The following is a 21,622-nucleotide window of genomic DNA, read 5'->3' on the forward strand; positions in this document are numbered from 1 at the left end:
GAGAGAGAGAGAGAGAGAGATTTTAATTGACTGAATGAAAAGAGTACCAAAATGATGCATGTGGAGCTTGAGCTGATTTATAGCTAAACTGAAAAAAACTCTCTGGTACATCTGGGGACACCTGAATCTCTGACTTTTGACTCTTGGCTGAGACAGTCGTAATGGGATTTAAAGTGAGCTCTTTAAGGTTTTAAATTCCCCTGATGATTCGTAGGGTCTATTTCTTTCATGCTTTGTAACTGGCCTAATCGGTTTGACATGCTAGGCTTGACTGTATAACCAATGGGACTTATAAGGCCAGGCACTGAGAGCTTTTCTTTGAGCTCTCTGGAAGCCAAGATTCTTCACTCAGATCTTGGGGGTTCTAGTGGGAGACACAGCACTTTCTCTATGTGAATAAGAGCCCGTGGCAAACTTGAGCTTGGAATCTCTCTCAGACTTCTGAAGCTTGCTTGTATTCTTTTTCTTTTCTTTTGTCCAACCACATCCTTTGTCTTTAAATACAAGCCTTGTGTGCATATACTCTGTAGAGTCTGGTGCGTCCTTTCAGTATCTGAACTAAAGAAATCCTTGTAATACATTATTTCCTAGTCATAATAAATCCTAGTACTCAGGACTTATATATTTTTTCACATAGGTTTTTAAAATTTTATTTCATAGTTTGAAATACTGAAGGTATATCATTATATGGATGAAAAATACCTATGTATTAAGTGAACAATGGTTATGATGAATCAAAAACAGATTAACCATTCTCAAAAACTAACAATGGCTCTTTTATTAGAAAATATTCTCTTGCATGTCCTAGAACAGTAAATAGTCTCCTCTTTCATAAAAAGTGTTACTAAGTTTTGATAGGATGTTTACTTGTGTCAAAAGAATCAAAATTACTCTTCCATAATAAAATGCTATACTTTGAAATTTCCATAGATTACATATACCCAAATATTTTATCCATAAAAAATTAGTTTGTTCATTTCTTCCATTCCTACTGATTTTATTTTTCCTAATATTTTATATAACATTTAGAACTATCCCTAAGAAATTCAAATAGAGTCAAAATAGAGACTTCAAATGTTCATTTTGTCAAAGGTCTGACCTTTTTCTTGAACAAAAATACAATTGCCCTCACAAATGTTCCTTCAGTCAGTGAGTGGAATAATTTCACCAAGGCAAAGGCTCTTTGTCTATAAACAACTTAATCTACTTTTGTGCACTCTTAAAATTTCCTCTTATGAAAAGGTGAGAAAGCTCTCTATAACGCATATGTTTTAATTAACTGAGATGAGCAATTCCTTCACTTAAACTTAGGTATTACAGCTCAAATTGTTAATGTAGATCATTTGTTAAGGATATCATGTATTTCAAAAATTTGTGAAAACTTTCATACATCAATAATGTGACATTTGAAAAATTTATTGAAAAATATTTTTTGTCTCAATATAGCATGCACATGGTGAGCATGCATGCACACACACATACACAACACAGTAGAAGCGGTTGTAAACAGAAAAGCATCAGGCTATTGAAAACCTTCACAATTAAGAGGAAGAGTATGTGAGTCCATATCTACTTATCTATTTATGGTTTAGCGTCCCTGGGTGCTGCAAACAGTTAATGTGCTTGACTGCTAACCAAAACGTTGCAGGTTCAAGTCCAACCAGAGGCACCTCGGAAGAAAGATCTGACGATCTACTTCCAAAAATTCAGTCACTGAAAACCCTAAGTAGCACAGTTCTACTCTGACACACATAGAGTCGCCATGAGTCAGAACTCACTCGATGGCAACTTATTATTTTATTTATGGTTTCTTCTCTGAGCTTATTTATTTCTAGTTACATTTTATAACACTTGTCAGAAATTCTTTCTCCACATCTTTTCCACATCTAGTCAATAAGTAATAGCTTTCCTTTTTACCCACTCTTATTGCCTACTGGAGCCCTGGTGGCACAGTGGTTAAGTGTTTGGCTACTAACCAAAAGGTTGGCAGTCTGAGTCCACCAGCCAGCCTCTGCTTGGAAACCCTATGGGGCAGTTCTACTCTGTCCCATAGGGGCGCTAAAAGTCGGAATCAATTCAACGGCAACAGTTTGGTTTTTTTGTTTGATTGCCTATTGACTTAGACAAAACTTCTTAGGGCAGCAAAAGTTCCCAGTAATCTATTACTTCAAATCCTTGGGTAAAAGCTTACTTCCATTCACATATCTAAGCCTCCTAGAAAACTCTAGTCAAGGTGAACTTACTCTATGAAAGCTATCCTGAGTAACTGTGTAAGTTATATTACAGGGATGGCTGCATACACTGCAGATTCCTAGACTCCATTCGATAGGCTTGTGAGAGATCCATGAATCTTTTTTTTTTTTTTATATTTTCCCCATCCGCTACCACCTGAAATAATTTTGGAAATGAACCACATGTTTGAAATGTAGCATGCCTTACCTTGTATTATTTATCCTTTTATATGCAGATCTTCTATTCAAGTATGGTTGATGGGAATAATAATTTATAGTGAGAATAGGAAAGACGATGTTAAACTGTGTCACTGAAGGGCACAGATGGTAGGGCTTGCTTCTAAAATTCTAGAAAATTTATTAGGGTCATGGGAGCAGCTCTAATACATGGGTCTGGATAGCTGCTCTTCTAGGTAATGATGTTCACTCGACTCTGTCCTAGAATACAAAATGTAATGGGATCATTGGGAATATAAAGAAATATGTTATTCATTCATTCATTCCACTATTATATTTTGAGTATCTACTATGTGTTCTAGACTCAGAGTCCTTCCCTCTTGGCATTTACTCTCATTGGGGGAAAACAACCAACAAATAAAAGTACAGCGCAACGTTGGTAGTGATAAATGCTATGAAGAAGAAAAGCTTGGAAAGAAGATAGAAAGTGATTAAAACAAAAAAAAAAGCTGCCACTGAGTTGATTCCAACTCATAGCTACCCTACATGACAGAGTAGAACTGCCCCATAGGCATTCAAGGCTGTAATCTTTACAGAAGGACCACTGCTACATCTTTCTCCCTCAGCAGTTGGTGAGTTCGAATGGCTGACCTTTTGGTTAGTAGCCAAGCACTTTAAGCACTGCACCACCAGGTCTCCAGAGAGTGATAAAACCAAAAACCAAACCTGTTGCCATCAAGTTGATTCCAACTCATAGCGACCCTACAGGACAGAGTAGAACTGCTCCATAGAGATTCCAAGAAGAGCCTGGCGGATTCGAACTGCTGGCCTTTTGGTTAGCAGCTATAGCTCTTCTCTGCTATGCCACCAGGGTTTCCATCAGAGGGTGATAAGAAAAAACCTAAACCCATGGCCGTTGAGTCAATTCTGACTCATAATGATCCTATAGGACAGAGTAGAACTGCCCCATAGAGTTTCCAAGGAGCACCTGGTGGATTCAGACTGCCAAACTTTTGGTTAGCAGCTGTAGCACTTAACCACCACACCACCAAGGTTTCCAGAGAGCGATAGGGGTAGTATATTAGATAGAGCAGTCAGAAAAAGCCTCTCTGAGGCCTGAGTAAGGCTAGGAAGCAAGCTGTGTGAATATCTGGGAAAGAGCCTACCAGGAAGAGGGAAACACATATGTAAAGTCCCTGAATTGGAAGCATGTTTGATATATTGGAAACAATGCAAGGGAGCCATTATGTCTGAAGCTGAGTGGTGGGACAAAGTGTAGGATATCTAGATATAGTTCATGTAAGGATTTTGGATTTTCTTCTGAGTATAACAGGAAATCATTGCAGAGTTTGGAGCAAGTTTTTTTGGAGTTTATATTCTGAAAGTATATATAATAAATTTAGAGTCCTAGTTATGGGAATGGGACTACAGAATCGGTCACAAGAGGGAAAGGACTGTTGGAGACTTGTGTAGCCACTGAGAAATTAGGTTGTTATTTTTGTGCCACATATCTTATTTCCCAAGCTATGTTTGGTCAAGGAGCAAAGAAGATCTAAGCTAATTTGTCTTTTAAAATATTTCGGTCTCCATATTCATCCAAAGACTCCAGAGAGGCCCATGACAACCTAGAGAAAGAAATGATGCTATTCCAAACATCTCAACTTAATCATTTTGTAAATTCCTAAAGAGGTGGGCAATAACATAGCCATATGTGTTCCCCATGCTTGATTGTCTCTCATTCCATAATTATCACTATTCAATAAGAATCATAGATTAAGATTATGGATTTCAGGCCATAGAGGGAGTCAAAAGATCACCCTGGACAGCTGTATGGTACCTGCACATAGTGGGTGTACAGGTTAAAAAAACATGTAACCAATGGCTGACTACCTTGATAACCAGAGGGTGGATCTGAGTGACAAGAACCCTAATTAAATATGCACCAGACATTTTCTTTGGCTTCTTAAATTTTGGAATGTTCTACTAATTCAATACAACCATAGCTAAAAATATACTTGAGTGAGAAAAAAATGAAATGAATATATATATATAGACCATACATACTGTATGTGCTTGTTAGTATTAGATTATGTGTGCTATACAACATATCCATATGCACCTATACACATGTTTATTTATATATATATTTAAATATGTAATATATAATTATATCTCATAGACTATTTAAAACTTTCTCCTTTGATCTAAGAATTAATCAAAGCTATCCTCATCATGGTGGTGCAATGGCTAAAGCACTCAGCTGCTAACCAAAAGTTCGGCAGTTCGAATTCACCAGTGGCTCTGCAGGAGAAAAGACCTGACAATCTGCTCCCATAAAGATTTACAGCCTAGGAAACCCTATGGGGGCAGTACTACTCTGTCTATACAGTCACTATGAGTTGTAATCGAGTCGATGGCGCACAGCAATGCAAAAACAACATCCTTACAAAATGGTAATAAATATACATCTATAGCATAGATTTTAAAGTTTCATTATTTTAAAGTCTGCACTAAACATATTTACTATGTTTACCAAACCCTTAGTGATGGACATTTAGCAATGTTTTAACTATTTCTTACTTACAATGTTTTACTCATCAGATTATTGCTCTTCGATAAATTTCTAGATGCATAAATATTGGTCTAAGATTTACATATTTAAACTTTGTGCTATATTGGAAAGTTGCACTTCAGAAAGCTGGCATCAATTTATTCTATCATAAGCACTCTTATCACACAAGATTTCCTGATTCTTAATGCTCTGAAAAATTTTGAGTATTATTACCCTTTCAATCCAGCCTATCTGGTAAGTAAAAATTAGTTCATTGCTTTAAATTGTGTATCTTTCATTACCAGTAAAGTCAAACAACTTTTGATATACATATCGATAAACTGACCATTTTTTTCTTTTCTCATTTTCTGTGTCATTTTCTTTGTGCATTTTCATACTGGGGTGTTCTGCTTCTTTCTTATTGATTTTTTAAATTATTTCTATATTAAGGCTATTAATATTTTCTACATTATCAACCAAAAAAACCAAACCCATTGCCATAGAGTCGATTCCAACTCTTAGAGACCCGAGAGGACAGAGTAGAACTGCCCGATAGGCTTTCCAAGGCTGTAAATCTTTATAGAATCAGACTGTCACATAATTCTCCCACTTTCTATATTATAAACATTAAAAATTATTTTTCCTCATGGATATTTTACATTTAACTTTTTTATGATTTTTCATTTATGAATTCTATCCAACATTTGACACAAAAAGAACTGCCATATTAAATACCTTCACCAACTCAACAACTAATTACTATAATCATGGATTGTGAAGGACTAGAAACACTCAGATTTTTTAAGAACTTGATGGATACTTTCTTTTACATTCATTCCTGCCTTCTAGGGTCAAATGAGCAGGAGAAAGTAGTAAATTGATGATAATACTATAGTGCTTCAGGCATGCTTGTTCCTGAACTATTTAAGGTACCAAATAGTTAAAAAGCCTTTAATTGCCCAACTCACATGAAATTTAAATAATGAAATAGAAGCAGAAGAATCCATGAGCACATCTTATTTCTAATTCCATTAATGATCCAAAATTCCTCTTGAAATGACTTTTTCGAGGTATTATAAAGTAAATTTTAATGTTTCAGAAAGAGAACTACATATCTCAGGAAGCAGATAATTGCCAGTGGATTTAGCCATCTGACCCACAATATAGAAATTTCTAATTAAAGCACACTTTTTATAATGCTAATCTTTCAGCCAAAAATTTCCTTGGGATACGTTATAATGAAGACAAAATGTACTTGGATTTTAAATTAACCAGAGATCCCAGAAAAACCTAATAAACATTTCCATTAAATGTTCACCGTAAATAAATTTTATTGTGAAGGAACCCCCTTGTTACATATAGCTCTCATCATGGGCATCATTATACCGTAAATAACTGAACTAATAGAAATAAATATTTAAAAAGTTAATCTTCCAAATCTGAATGTGATATAGGTAAGAGATAAATACCACTTCCTGTAACTGAATCTGGGGACAAATTATCTGGCTATAAGGAGGCAAATAACAATACTACCAACTCATCATCAGTCTTTTCAAATAAAGTTTCTTTCCCCAAGAGTTTAATGTATAACATTTCCATAGTTTAAACAAATTAAGTAATGCTTTCTTATCATAGGTTAAGCATGAACAAAGTATGTTCTGTGAGCACTAATTACAAGTTAGTTTCAAAATTACTCTAAATTAAAATTAATATCAATAAGATATTCCATAGAAGAAATTTATCTTTTTGTTTATATTTACAAGCATAAGAAAGCAAAGTTTAAACAAAATAAAACATTTGTCAATAGATTTGAGACCTGACTACCTTACAAAAAAAAAACATTGCCATTGAGTCGATTCCAACTCATAGCAACCCTACAGGACAGAGTAGAACTGCCTCATAGGGTTTCCAAGGAGCAGCTGGTGGATTCAAACTGCTGAACTTTTGGTTAGTAGCTGAACGCTTAATTACTACACCACCAGGGCTCCATGACTACCTTAGATTCACTGAATATATTATATTTCAAGAAAACCTATGTTATTCTGCAAGTTTAGTTATTCTGCAAGGTTAGTTAAGTAGTTTATGTTAAAAACAGAGCATTAAAGCATTTTTGCAGTGAAATTATTCCCAGCAAAACCCACAAACAAATATATAAGGATATATGCTGATGGAATTTGCTAACAGGGGTCATTCTTACACATGGGTGTCCTTAAATTATGGATTTATAGGATTATATCTTTATAACAATTAGTTTTCAATCAAAGCTATCGTACGCCTTAATTTTGATGTTACCATACTTTGAGTGTAGTTTCACTTAAAAATAGATTTATTAATTTTAAGTAAGGAATAATGATTTAACATAATAAAATACTTTCTGAAAACACAATAGATTGTAATAAACCAAAAAAAAAAACACCAAAACACAAAATTAAAGTACTTATGAATGTAAGAAATTAGAGGTAATTCTACATGAAATGGGAAAATGGGATGTATTTGTTTAAAATAATTGCAATACTAAGATAGAAATAAATAATGTTTAGCAAAATTCAGGAGACCACAGGGCTAGAGTCAATATTTATAATCTGTGACCTGAGACAGATGATTTAATATCTCTGGACTTTGATTTCCTCACGTGAAAATGAAGAGCCTGAAAAATTCTGCATGTATTTAATGTTCTTGATATTGAATAATCCAAGTAAAGTTTTCCCGAGTGACATCAAAATTTCAATCAGATCAGAATGCAACTATCAGTCATTGGAGAGCTTAGTCTGTGCTTGTTATGTGTAAAGACACTCTCAAACTTCTTCTTTTCCCAGGTGGCTAAGTATTTGAAGATTTATGAATGCTTACTTAACAGCAAGTATAGTCACAAATTAGTAGAATACTTTTATTGAAGACTTGCTAGGCACAAGACTAGCTTCTTTTCTAAAATGATCTGTAGCCCTCATAGGAATCTTGAAAGATGTGGCAGATTGTATTTTTCAAGATGGTGCCAACAAGATCTCCCATCCTACATACTCTTCTTACAATGTAAAATTGAGACTTCTCCTTCAAAAGCAGGGGTTTATGCCCCGCCCCCCACTTGAATATGGGTAGTCCTGTGACCAAGGCGAAGCCCTGGTGGCGTAGTGGTTAAGAGCCTGGCTAATAACCAAAATTTGGCAGTTTGAATCCACCAGCCATTCTTTGGAAACCCTATGGGGCAGTTCTACTCTGTCCTACAGGGTCGCTATGAGTTGGAATCGACTGAACGCCAATGGGTTTGGTTTTTTTTGGTTTGGTGACCAAAGCAGAAGATACACTATGTGGTTTCCAAAACTAGGTCATAAATGGTGATACAAATTCTGTTGAACACTGTTGGGATCACTCGTTCTTAGAACCCAGAAGGCATTCTGTGAGGGAACACAGACTACATGGAGAAGCCACAGGGTAAGTGTTCGAGCCAACTGCCCCAGCTGAAGTCAAAGCATTAACTACCAGGTATGTGAGTGAAGAAGCCTATAAGATGAATTCACCTTCAGCTGCTGACTTACTACAATCATATGAGGAACACTGAACCCAGTTGTTGTTGTTGTTAGGTGCTGTTGAGTCAGTTCTGACTCATAGTGACCCTACGTACAACAGAACTAAACACTGCCTGGTCCTCTGCCATACTCACAACTGTTGTTATGCTTGAGCCCATTGTTGCAGCCACCGTTTCAATCCAGCTCACTGAGGGTCTTCCTCTTTTCACTGACCCTCTACTTTATCAAACATGATGTCCTTCACCAGGGACTGGTCCCTCCTGATAACATGTTCAAAGTATGTGAGATGAAGTCTCATCATTCTCGCTTCTAAGGAGCATGGTAGCTGTAATTCTTCCAAGCCAGATTTGCTCAGTCCATATTCAGTATTCTTTGCCAACACCATAATTCAAATGCATCGATTCTTCTTCGGTCTTCCTCATTCATTGTCCAGCTTTTCCATGCGTATGAGGAGACTGAAAACCCCATGGCTTGAGTCAGGCACACTTTAATCCTCAAAGTGACATCTTTGCTTTTGAACACTTTAAAGAGGTCTTTTGCAGCAGATTTACCCAGTGCAATACATCCTTTGATTTCTTGACTTTTGCTTCCATGGGCACTGATTGTGCATCCAAGTAAAATAAAGTCTTTGACAACTTCAGTCTTTTCTCCATTTATCATGATGTTGCTTATTGGTCCAGTTGTGAAGATTTTTGTTTTCTTTATGTTACTGAAGGTTGTAGTCTTTGATCTTCATCAGTGTTTCAAGTCCTCTTTGCTTTCAGCAAACAATATTGTGTCATCTGCATATCACAGGTTGTTAATGAGTCTTCCTCCAATCTTGATGCCTTAATCTCCTTCATTAGTCCAGCTTCTTTGATTATTTGCTCAGCATACAGATTGAATAGGTATGGTGAAAGGATACAACTCTGAGGCATACATTTCATGATTTTAAACCACGCAGTATCCCCTTGTTCTGTTCAAACACTGCCTCTTGGTCTATGTACAGGTTCTGCATGAGCACAATCAAGTGTTCTGGGATTCTCATTTTTTGCAATGTTATCCATAATTTGTTTTGATCCACATAGTCAAATGCCTTTGCATAGTCAATAAAAAACATATAAATATCTTTCTAGTATTCTCTGCTTTCAGCCAAGATCCATCTGACATCAGTAATGATATGATAAAATGATTGTTGCTTTTTTAGACTCCTATGTTTTGAAATGATTGTTTACATAGCAATAGTAACTGGAGAACAAGATAAGTATGCTGTATATCCATTACACTTGAATCACCCAATGTAATTAAGAAGATGAATTAGAATTTTAACAAACATTCTTATGTTGTCATGTTTCCTCATAGTTTTATTTTACTTGTGAAAAGTATTGATATAAACATTTGTAATTACTATCCTTTAGGAGGTAAATAAACAAATAAATACACCCTTATCTCACTTATCCACTATCTCGTTATCTGACATTTTGCCTTTATGACAAGAGTAAAAAAATCTACTATCCGATTATTTTGCGCATTAACTACATGTGTCTGGCAGTAACAAATACTGAGGTGCGAGGCGAAAGTAACACTGGCTGTGATAGTTAAGTTTATGTGTCAACTTGGCTGGGCCATGATTCTCGGTGGTTTGGCAGTTAAGTAATTATATAATATGGCAGTTATGTAATGATATAGTCATCCTTCTTTTTGTGAACTGATATGGTTATCTTCCATTTTCACATACACTGATTTTTACATAATGACCTGGTCTTTCGAACCTAACCATGTTGTTAAGTGAGGAGTGGGTGTAAATAAATAAGCAAGCAAGCAAGCAAGCAAGCTAAACACGACATACTACATCCAATCTACATGAGGAGGTTCAAACAATCTATTGTTGTTGTTAAATTTCATTGAATCATTTCCAAATCACAGCAACCCTATGTACAACAGAATGAAACACTGCCCAGTCCTGCACCATCCTAGCAATCATTGTTATGCTTGATCCCATTGTTGCAGCCACTGTGTCAATCCATCTCATTGAGAGTCTTCCTCTTTTCATTCACTGTCTACTTTACCAAGCATGGTCCCTCCTGATAACATGCCCAAACTAAGTGAGACAAAGTCTTGCCATCCTCACTTCTAAGAAATATTCTGGCTGTACTTCTTCCAAGACAGATTTGCTTATTCTTATAGCAGTCCACGGTATATTCAATATTCTTCACCATTACCATAATTCAAATGCATCAATTCTTCTTCTGTCTTCCTTATTGATTGTCCAGCTTTTGCATGCATATGAGGCCACTGAAAATACCATGACTTGTGTCAGGTGCACCTTTAGTCACAAAGTGACATCTTTTCTTTTTAACACTTTAAAGAGTTCTTTTACAGCAGATTTGCCCAATGCAATATGTCGTTTGAATTCTTGACTGCTACTTCCATGGGCGTTGATTGTGAATCCAAGTAAGATGAAATCCTTGACAACTTCCATCTTTTCTCCATTTATTATGATGTTGCTTATTGGTCAGTTATGAGGACTTCTGTTTTCTGACTAGTAAGGTGTCATATTTAGGAATGATGTCATTGTCAATGATGAGGTGATAAGATCATACTTTGTGATTTGGTCTTTCCATCTCTTTCTATCTACTAGTAACACTCTTTTACTCCCCATCATATATTCCATTTATTCTGTCTATTACTATGTCTAATAGATCACTAAGTTATTATGTCTCACAAGCTCTTTGCTTACTCATTAACTAAATTTGACACAAGTTTCAATTATATCTCATAAACTTCTACCTTACTTATTACTTATCTATAATGTTTCTTAAAAGTTTTTATTTTGTATAACACAATTAAATATTCTCAATAAAATGCAGCAGGTTGTCCTTAAAAAATCCAGAATTCAACTACTATGCATCATGCTCATTGCAATAATCCCAATCCAAAACACTGTTGTATTTTGCCTGGATTATTGTAATAGTATTTTAACTGGTCTCTTTGCACACACCATTACTTACAAAGCCCTGTGTGATCTGATCAATTATATCTTGGGCACCATCTCCTATCACTCATACCTCTCCTTGAACATTCCAGGTATCCTCACAACTCACGGCCTTTGCACTATCTGGATTTCCTCTTCCTGGAATTCTCTTCACCAGCACTTCCTTTCAGTTTTTACTCAGAATTTTCCATCTTAGTGAGTCCTTCTCTGACTACTCGATTTAAAATTTTTAGTTCCAACTATGTACTAAACCAAAAAAAAACAAACCACAACCAAACTTATTCTCCTCAAGTCGATTCCAACTCATAAGGACCCTCTGTAGTACATATTCTAATTTCTTGGGTTATTGTTTGTTTGTTTTCTTTTTCTTTTTTTGTCTTTATATCACTTACTATTCTATTTACTGAAGTCCTGGGGTTGTACAAACAGTTAAGGACTTGGCTGATAACTGAAAAGTTGTAGGTTCAATTCCACCCAGAAGTGCCACAGAAGAAAGGTTTGGCAATCTACTTCTAAAAAATCAGGCATTGAAAATCTTATGGTGCGCAGTTTTACTCTGACACACACGGGGTCACCACGATGAGACAGAGCCCCCACGGTGTTGTATTAAAAACCCTGTTTCCTTTGCTAGGCTTCCTCCCCCCACCCCAGCTTTGCATTTGAATCCTGCTTTTACTTGGAGGTGATATGTAAACCTCATTGCACCTGCGTAGTATGATTAAGAATGTTGCTGACATAACTTGTATGAACTCTTTACTTGTAAACCCCTTTAAAAGTAACTTGCCTGCCCGCCCTTGGCAAGCAGTCTTGGCAGCAGCAGCTCCGACTGACTCCTTTTCCTTGTACAGCAAAATAAAGGTGCCTTTCCTGTTCTCCCACCTCTGTCTCTTGTTTATTGGCCAATACAAGTCATGCTGAGCAAGAACCTGGGGTTTCCACCTGGTAATAATGAGTCAGAATTGACATGACAGTAACTGGTTTATTTTACTTACTACTAATATATTTTTACTTTACTTAATACATGTTACCTACATATCATTTGCCATAACATTTTGCTTATTTTTATGGTTTATCTTGTACATTTTGACCCCATAGGAATATACTTCTCATGAGGGCAGGGATTTTTTTAGGGGGGAGTGGGGGTCATGTTTGTTTACTGCTGTATTTCTTGTTCCTATAACAGTGCCTGACACATAAGTGTTAAATGAATACACTACTCCAAGTGTAAGTAACCCTATATATATAAATCAGAGTAGAGAATATTCAGAGTTACCTAGTATGGGCTTGAAGTTAGATAAATCTGAATTTGAATCCATGCTGTGCCACTTATTGGGTAGGCCTTGGAATATGGATTAGATTCACCAATTTCAAAAGGATCCAAAAGTCATTTAAGGCTGAGAGAAACCTAAAAGCTAAAATAAGAAATGTCTTTGCACTTACAGAGGAGAAAAACTGATTTACGTTGGTAAGAGTAAAGAAAACATGAAATATTGCAGTGTGAAATAAGCTTGAAAATATTAATAAATCATAGAATTTTTGATGAAATTTAAGAGAGTGGACCTGTTATATAGGCAAAAGAAAGTGAAGAAAGTTTTGTTGATGATGTTATCAGAACTGCAAATAAAGAAATTTAACCTGGATAAAAGAAGGTTAAGCTGAAAAGAGGGTTAAGCTGAAGATAGTCGTATCAATTTGCAAAGCTATTTTTATAGCCTTGAAGACAGGTACTGAGGGCCTGATTCAGAGTTGTATCTGTGAAAATGGAGGAGAGAGAACCTAAGGAGAAATACCGTGGAAAAGAAAGAATATGTCACACATGTGAGCCTCAGTGACTGCTGGGTCATGTTCTGATTTACCTAACAAAAAAAGAAGGACAAGAAACAGGTTTGTGAGAGATGACACATGGAGAAGTAATTAGATTTGAGGCATCAGAGGGACATAAAGGTATAGAGACAAAACAAAGAGTTGAAAACCAGTTGTTTCAGGAGAGATTGTTAGTGGTAAAAATATAGGTTAAAAAGACATCTGCATAACTTGAAGCCGAAACATTAAATCACATCGATAAGGGAGAGAATGCACAGAGAAGAGGGCCAAGGGGTCTTCCATGAGGTTGTTATGATAAGGGGCTTGAAAAAGAACGACCCAGTTAATGAAAGAAGTACCTAACAATCAGAGACAGTGAAAGGAAGCTTCTGAGTTGAGAAGCAATGAAAAAAAGAGTTTCAATGATGGTAAAAAGCCATGGACCTTGGGTGGTGCAAATGGCTGACCCACTAGGCTGATAACTAAAAGGCTCAACGTTCAGTTCACTCTGAGGCACCTCAGAAGAAAGGGCTAGCAATTTATTTCCAAAAAATAATTCAGCCATTGAAAAGTCTATGAAGTATAGTTCTACTCTGACACACAGTGGGTCATGATGCCTTGAAGGCAACTCAATGGTAAATGGTAGAAAGCCATGAGCACTGAAAAGAGCCACTTGGTAGGTAACAAAGAAAAAACATTTCTTGAAGAATTAAATGAATAAATAAAGACAGAAACTCATAATAGGACATTAGGAAAATAAAAAGGAGTGGTGTGTTTAAGAAGAGAGGCCATACAAATGGTGTGTGTACATGTATGAGTTTTAAACAGGGTGAGGAACCAAGAGAAAGAGAGAAATTGATGATGACAGTGGTGGGGATTTTTTGTTACATGATTATGAGAATGAGAATCATGATCAATGTCTTAAGAATAGGAATTAACTATAATTATACAAAGGATGTCCTCCATCCAAAGATTGATGACAGTTAAGTGATACAATTAGGGGTAGTCAGGGGCTCACACCAAATGGTATTTCTTCTTGGAAAACTCATCTACAGGCAGGGATCCTGAGTCAGTTCAGATTGCTTCACCTCAACAGGCTGACAGCCTTCAACGAGTATAAATCAGATTTCTAAGTTTGGGAGAGCTGAAGAAAATTTATGTTTCCAATAGACTGGGGCCACAAAGATAATCAATGACTTTTACGTTTTTCATAAGGGACAGTCACGAGTGTGGTTCTCTCTCCTTCTGGAAAAATTCATTCTTCTTTGCAGACCACCAAGTAAACACTTAAATGAAGTCTTCTAGTGGATTCCAATCCTGACTCTCTTAAGTTCATTAAAAGTGTATCAGATACAGCCTGTAGGGTACAGTGCACCACTGTGCCACCAGGGCTCCTTTAGAAATAATCAGAATGTATCAACCCCCATCATTTGTTATTAAAGCTGCTTCTTTTTAAAAGGAAAACACTAGGGTTATCAATAAAATAGGTAAGTGAGTTTGTTGACTATTTTATGAGCTATTATAGATTTTGTAATATTTAGACAAAGGTAGAGTGAACAAAAGGAGTCTAGCAAAATTTAAGTCCATTTGCAATTACTTAAGAAGTCATAGCTGAGCAATGCCTTAATAAGGTGGTAATAAGGTAAAAATGTGCTACCAGAATATGCATTGGAGTAAACCTTCTGGAAAAGATAGCCCAATAAAGTGATAATGGGAAAAAATTCTTATCTATTGCCTTAGCTTTATGTTCCTACATTTTAGGATTTGTACATCTATTCTTTAAGTCTTGGTGCTTTCAATGGGAGGATTGGAATAAAAAGTCTAAAAGAGTGAGCAGGGAAGAGAGAGATGAGAGAAGAGGAGAAGAAGAGGGAGAGGGACCAGGGGAGGGAGGTGGGGAGGGAGAAGGAGAGACATGGAGGGAGGGAGGGAGAGAGAGAGAAAAAGATCGATAATGCTAAATCTCTCTTTGTCTCAATAAAATTCGGGTGAAAATAGCACCTACCACATCTATGGATTGTTAAAAGGATTAGATTTCGTTAATATAATGTGTGTAGAAGAGGCGAATCTGGCATATAGTAAACCAAAACATGTGGTGAAATTATTACTATTCACTGATATTTAGGGAACTATAGCATAGCAAGGTTAAGAGTTTTGTCCAAGATTATACAAATAGCCTGTGAAAACTTGAATGGGAATCTAATCAAAGATGAGGCTGTCATGGAAGCACTCACCCAGTCGCCTTTGCTCAGCTTTCCAAGAAAACTGGCAAAAGATAGAGGGTATAACTACCCCTCAAATAGATGTTGCTTTGGGGGATTCTTTCAGAGAGAATAGTTTTCTGCCTCATGCCTCAAGCAAATATGCCAAACAAATCACTAACTAAATACACACCAATATTGTTTATGAGGGAAAAAAATGAGTCTCCAAAAATGTGTATACTTTTCAGCAACATCATTATTTAGCAACATCACTGAATTCTCATTTGTAGTATAGTTTTGATAAAACTCTTCTCAAAAAAAATCTTCAAACTGTTCCACTGAACCAAATAAACAAAGCTTTCTTTTAAAAACCCTGCCCTGGAAACCCTATGGGGGTAGTTCTACTCTGTCCTATAGGGTCATTATGAGTTGGAAGCAACTCAATGGCAATGGGTTTGTTTTTTGTTTTTTAAAAGAAATTCTAGCCACTCTAGCAATTCTGGTATACTTTATTTCCATGTTCTAACGTACACAAGACTAGAATTTCTTGTATTTTTAGGTTTCCTGCAATACTGCAAGAGTGGAGAACTTCACAGAGAAGATTCTTCATGTAGAAAGTATTAAATGGTGCATAGAATCTAACCTCATTTTGGTGAGAATTTTTCTTATAAATATTACAGAGTCTGTTGTATACAAATTTAAATTAGCAAAATTTAAAGAAATAATATGAATAAGCTTGCAGTTATCTTTTCTTAATTAAAGAGAAAATAAAAACATTTTATAAAATAAAGGCCTCAAAAGAGTATTTTTCCCTTATATATCAAATATCTAGAAAAATCTCCACAAAGAGTATGATTAGTAATTTTCACCTATTTGCTGATGCCATTTTTTTTTAAATTGCATATATATACCCTTAATAAATTTCAAGAGTCCCTGGGTGGTGCAAATGGTTAAGTGCTGGACTACTAACTGAAAGGTTCAGAGTTCAAATCCAACCAGAGGCACCTCAGAAGACAGGCTTGGCAATCTGCTTCCGACACACCCTTGAAGACCCTATGGAGCAGTTCTACTCTGCACAGATGAGGTCACCATGAGTTGTAATACCCTTGATGGCAACTAACAACCACAACAATAAGCTTCAAGATTTTTGTTATTTTCTTTTATAACCATTAGAAGCCTTTGTAAAAGAGAATCTTATAGGTAATTATACAAGGATAATACAAATCTATTACTATGAGAATCACCATTCAGAAAGAATCAACATTTGTTAAAGCTATAGCAGTGTCATTTACAGAATAGCATCATGTGAGAGAATCTAATAAAACTAGGGAAAACAAAACAGCTGTTAATGGAGGAGAAAAAGGGCACTGCAAAATTCAAATATGTAAAAGTAATGTAGGGAAATTTCAGCTTCAGAAATTCTGTGTTTTGTGGAACAGAGTAAAAGTTGACAGACCTGTGGAGGAAATGGGCTCCTTGTGGGGTCAGAGGTGGTGACATAAGCAGCCTGTGTGTAGGCATAGCTCTTGAACCGGGGTTTAGGAGAGGAAGAAGTTCGCTCATAGCCCTGCGCTAGACTGACAGTGATCTGCAGAGAAGGATTTGGGGGAGGGAGGCAGAGAGAAAGGAGACATTGTAAATGATCTTGTAAGCATTACTTTCCAACACAGTAGAAAAATGGACATAAAAAAGGCAAGATGAAAGCTTAATCCTAAATACATATTAGTGATATTAGAAACCAATGTTCTTGCTGTTGTTAGGTGCTGTCCAGTTGGTTCCAAGTCCTAGCAACCCTATATACAACAGAACGAAACACTGCCCGGTCCTGCGCCATCCTCATGATCATTGCTGTTTGAGTCCATTGTTGCAGTCAATGTGTCAATCCATCTCATTGAGGGTCTTCCTCTTTTTCGTTGATCCTCTACTTTTCCAAGCATGATGTCCTTCTCCAGAGACCGGTCCCTCCTGATAACATGTCCAAAGTACATGAGAGGAAGTCTCACCATCCTCCCTTCTAATGAACATTCTGGTTGTACTTCTTCCAAGACAGATTTGTTCGTTCTTCTGGCAGTCCATGATATAGTCAACATTTTTCGCCAACATCATAATTAAAAAGCATCAATTCTTGTTAAGTCTTCCTTATTCATTGTTCAGATTTCACATGCATATGAGGCTATTGAAAATACCATGGCTTGGGTCAGGTGCATCTTAGTCCTCAGAGTGACATCTTTGCTTTTTAACACTTTAAAGAGGTCTTTTGCAGCCGATTTGTCCAATTAAATATGTCATTTGATTTCTTGACTGCTGCTTCCATGGATGTTGACTGTAGATCCAAGTAAAATGAAGTCTAGAAACGAGTACACTCCAAGACATGTAGCACTTGATGTCATGCTGGTGCACAGGGAATCAGGGAAGATGTGAGGGAAGGATTTAACCATAAGGATACCATCCTAACAACTCTGGCACTAATATGGGATGGTGCTCTTCAATCTGGCAAAAACAGGCATTGAAAAGAAATTTTCTCTAAACATAATGTAAATAAAGCCAGAATCCATCAGGTCAATACTCTGGAAAAGACTGAAGCTTTCATAAGCTAAATAGAGAACTAGCTCAGTAGAGTGAGAAAATTAGGTCTAAGAGCTTTCGACACCTTCAGCAGAAATTTTGCTAAAGGCTTTCTCATTGTTTGTGTCTTGGAAAATACAAGAAAACACCCAAAAATATCCAATGTTGAGGGAGAGAGAAAACAAGCCAATGTAATAGTAGAATCCCAATGCAGTCTGTATAATAAAGAATTATATTACATGTATTCATCACTTAATTTTTATTTGGAATATTTTAAACCACTTTTATTTTTTAAAAAATGTTATCTTGAATACTCAAAAGTTGTTAATACATCAGCAAGTTGCCATCACACTGAGAACATTATTAAACCAAGTACATGCCTTTGCTTTTGCTCTAGCTCTTTACTCTTTGCTTTATCTGATGGAGAATTTAATACGTATATAGGTCTGTCTTGTTTTATTTCATTTTACACAGTGGAAATGCAATTTTTACAATATGGTGCATATCAATAGCAGAGTATTTTAACATTCTGCTTTGAAAACTGTATTACAGTCCATTAATATCAGATAAGAGGGAGAAACATGTGGTAATCTGCTTCTGTAAAGATTACAGCCTTGGAAACCCTATGGGGCAGTTCTACTCTATCCTATAGGGTTTCTATGAGTCGGAATTGACTCTACAGCAGTGTTTAACATCAGATACAATTTGAATAGTTAATATAGACTGACACTCTCTCTCTACACGTCACACACTCACACATGTACACACACACGTATACACATACACAGACATATATACACACACACATATATATACACTCTGTGTGTATGTGTATGTATATATATATGTATGTGTGTGTCTGTATAACCTAAAAATGCAAATCAAATAGAAAACATCTTTGATATTAGTTGTCCTTTAGATACTTTACCTGTTGAGAATAATGCATTTGATGATGTAATTGAAAATGTTCTTCCCGGGTAAATTTTGCTGGCCTTGGCAACATTTCCACTTCCTGGATGGCTTCAATGCTCACTTGTTGAGGCAGAACTTGGAAGAGTGATGTGACATACATTAAGATGGACTTCTTATCTGGATAAGTGGTGGCAACATCTGTAAGTAAATTAACACCACACATCAATTTTTGGTTTCTATATTTGAGACTCTGAAAGGGGGAGGAACAGATCAATGCTACAGGAAAAAGGCAGATTAGTGAGTGCTCGATTGTCCATGAATGTCCTCCAGGGATTAATTAGAACATGGTAATCAGGCCTAAAATGTCCTTCTAATTTGGCAGACCAATGAGATGAGCACTAAAGTTAATTTCTTTTTCCTGTTCACATAAAAACTTCATTTCAGCATACTCATTCCTAAGTCAAATAGCTAAACTAGCCCATCTTAGAGAGTGGCTTTCATTAGCCAAGGAACAAAAATAAAAGATTGTATTTTCCTTTACTTGGAAGGTTATATTAGCATGTCAGTTAAAATGGTGCTTCAATAAGTAAACAAATACACAAAATAGCTTAATGCCTTGACTTCCAGTAAAGAAAGCTTGTACCCTTCGAATCAAATTTTTGCTGGTAATAACATGAGGGCTAAATAAGTCTCTGTGTTGAAATAAGCCATGTATTTCCAAAATAAAAATAAAACAGCAATATTCATATGTATAATGCAGTCATATTCCTTAATAAATTAAAAATATTTGTTTAAAGGGAGGAGTGTACTGTCACAGTATAGGGAGAGCAACTAGGGTCACATAACAATGTATGTATAAATTTTTGTATGAGAGACAAACTTAAATTATAAACTTTCACTTAAAGCACAATAAAAATTTAAAAAATTGTTTACATTATAGTGTATCTGTTAAAGTTGGATGTCACTTTCATTCTCAGACTTCAGAGATAAATTCCAATGTCTTTTACATAAACTTGATCTGACTTTATGTCTTTTTCCACATTCAGGGAGTGAAAGAAACCCAGCATTTAAAGTCAATAGTAATTTGTAATAACCCATATAAAGCGGCAGCTCCTTCAAAAGGTTCTTTTGCTATCCGGCATTATAATTTACCCACTGTGCTCATTCCAGGGAACCAAGATGTAAAAATAACCCCTTAGGTGAAGCTTATCATTAATCCCCGAGGTGCTAAAAATAAATTGTGGCAGGAGGCCAAGGAAACTTTACACCAATGTGGCAAGGCACTTTTCTTGCCATAAATCTATCTTTACTTCGCTAACATTAAATGCTCTGTCTTAATTAAATATGTATGTTCTGGTCAGGTATTCAGATTATGAGTAAAAAAGCCAAGAGTGAAATCTGAATTTCACTAGCATAAAAGGAGGTTGAACAGGTCATACAGTGCATCCCTTTGCAAGTAGCAGAAACATAATTAATCATAAAAACTATTTTAAAAGTATTTTTCAAAAGAGTTGCAAGGGAAGGAAACATTAACTAACGTTCCTTGGTCTGCTGCTATCCATACCATAATACAGTAGTTCTCAAATTTTAATGTGCATATGAATCACCAGGGGACCTTTTAAAACTACAGAGCATGATTCAGTAGGTCAAGGGTGGAGCTTGAATCGCTGCATTTCCAACAAGCTCCCAGGTGATGCTGATGCTGCTGGTCTGAGGACTGCACTTTGATTAACAAGGGTCAAAAAAACACTGCCAACTCAGAGTCTTTAGATGTCTCACTGCACATGGATGCAGATTATAACATCAAAATCTACCATTTTATTGTTTTACTCATTTCTCCAACAAATATTTATTGAACATTTCTTGTATGCACAAGGTTGAGAGGTACTAAGTTATATGACACATATTTTCTGCTCCTTGTTATACTCTAATTATTAACCAACAGATGGTGAAGAGGATTTTTTTACAAATGCATTTTAAGGAAGAACTAAAGAATACTTTGTGCATGAGCACAACTTTTTAAATAAATCTTACTAACTTAGCTTTAAAATTTGGAAGCCTGTTCAACATTAGAAAATCAATGTAAGATACGACATAAATAAAAGGAAAGAATCACATGATCATCACAATTGACACAGAAAAGGCATTCAACAAAGTCCAACACTCATTTCTGATAAAAACTCTCAATAAAATATGTATAGAAGGGAAATTTCTCAACATAATAAAGGGCATCTATGCAAAACCAACAGCCAACATCATTCTTAATGGAGAGAGGCTGAAAAAATTCCCCTTGAGAACAGGAACAAGACAAGATGCTCTTTATCAACACTCCTATTTAACATTGTGCTGGAAGTTCTAGCTAGAGTAATAAGGCAAGAAAAACAAATAAAGGGCATCCAAATTGGTAATGAGGAAGTTAAACTGTCCCTATTTGTAGATGATATGATACTATACATAGAAAACCCAAAGGACTCCATGAGAAAACTGCTGTAACTAATAGAAAGATTCAGAAGAGTAGCAGGATACAAGATAAACATAGAAAAATCAGTTGGATTCCTATACACCAATAAAGAGAATGATGAAAAGGAAAACAGGAAAACAATACCATTTATAATAGCCCCTAAAAAAATAAAATAACTAGGAATAAATCTAACCAGGGATGTAAAAGACCTATACAAAGAAAA

The 21,622-nt window shown here is 35.9% G+C and overlaps 1 protein-coding gene across 1 annotated transcript in view; it reads right to left on the reverse strand.

Annotated features, from left to right (window-relative positions):
* Positions 1–21,622, reverse strand: part of DMD (dystrophin) — a 2,372,918-nt gene that overhangs the window by 1,681,281 nt on the left and 670,015 nt on the right. Inside the window, exons 8-9 of the mRNA XM_004386236.2 lie at positions 18,955–19,136; positions 16,918–17,049 (exon numbers count right to left, since the gene is read on the reverse strand). Of these exons, the coding sequence (XP_004386293.1) occupies positions 16,918–17,049; positions 18,955–19,136 (314 nt within the window). The remainder of the gene's footprint in view (positions 1–16,917; positions 17,050–18,954; positions 19,137–21,622) is intronic.

This window comes from Trichechus manatus, unplaced genomic scaffold, assembly GCF_000243295.1.
Source record: "Trichechus manatus latirostris isolate Lorelei unplaced genomic scaffold, TriManLat1.0 scaffold00159, whole genome shotgun sequence".
NCBI classification, from domain to species: Eukaryota; Metazoa; Chordata; class Mammalia; order Sirenia; family Trichechidae; genus Trichechus; species Trichechus manatus.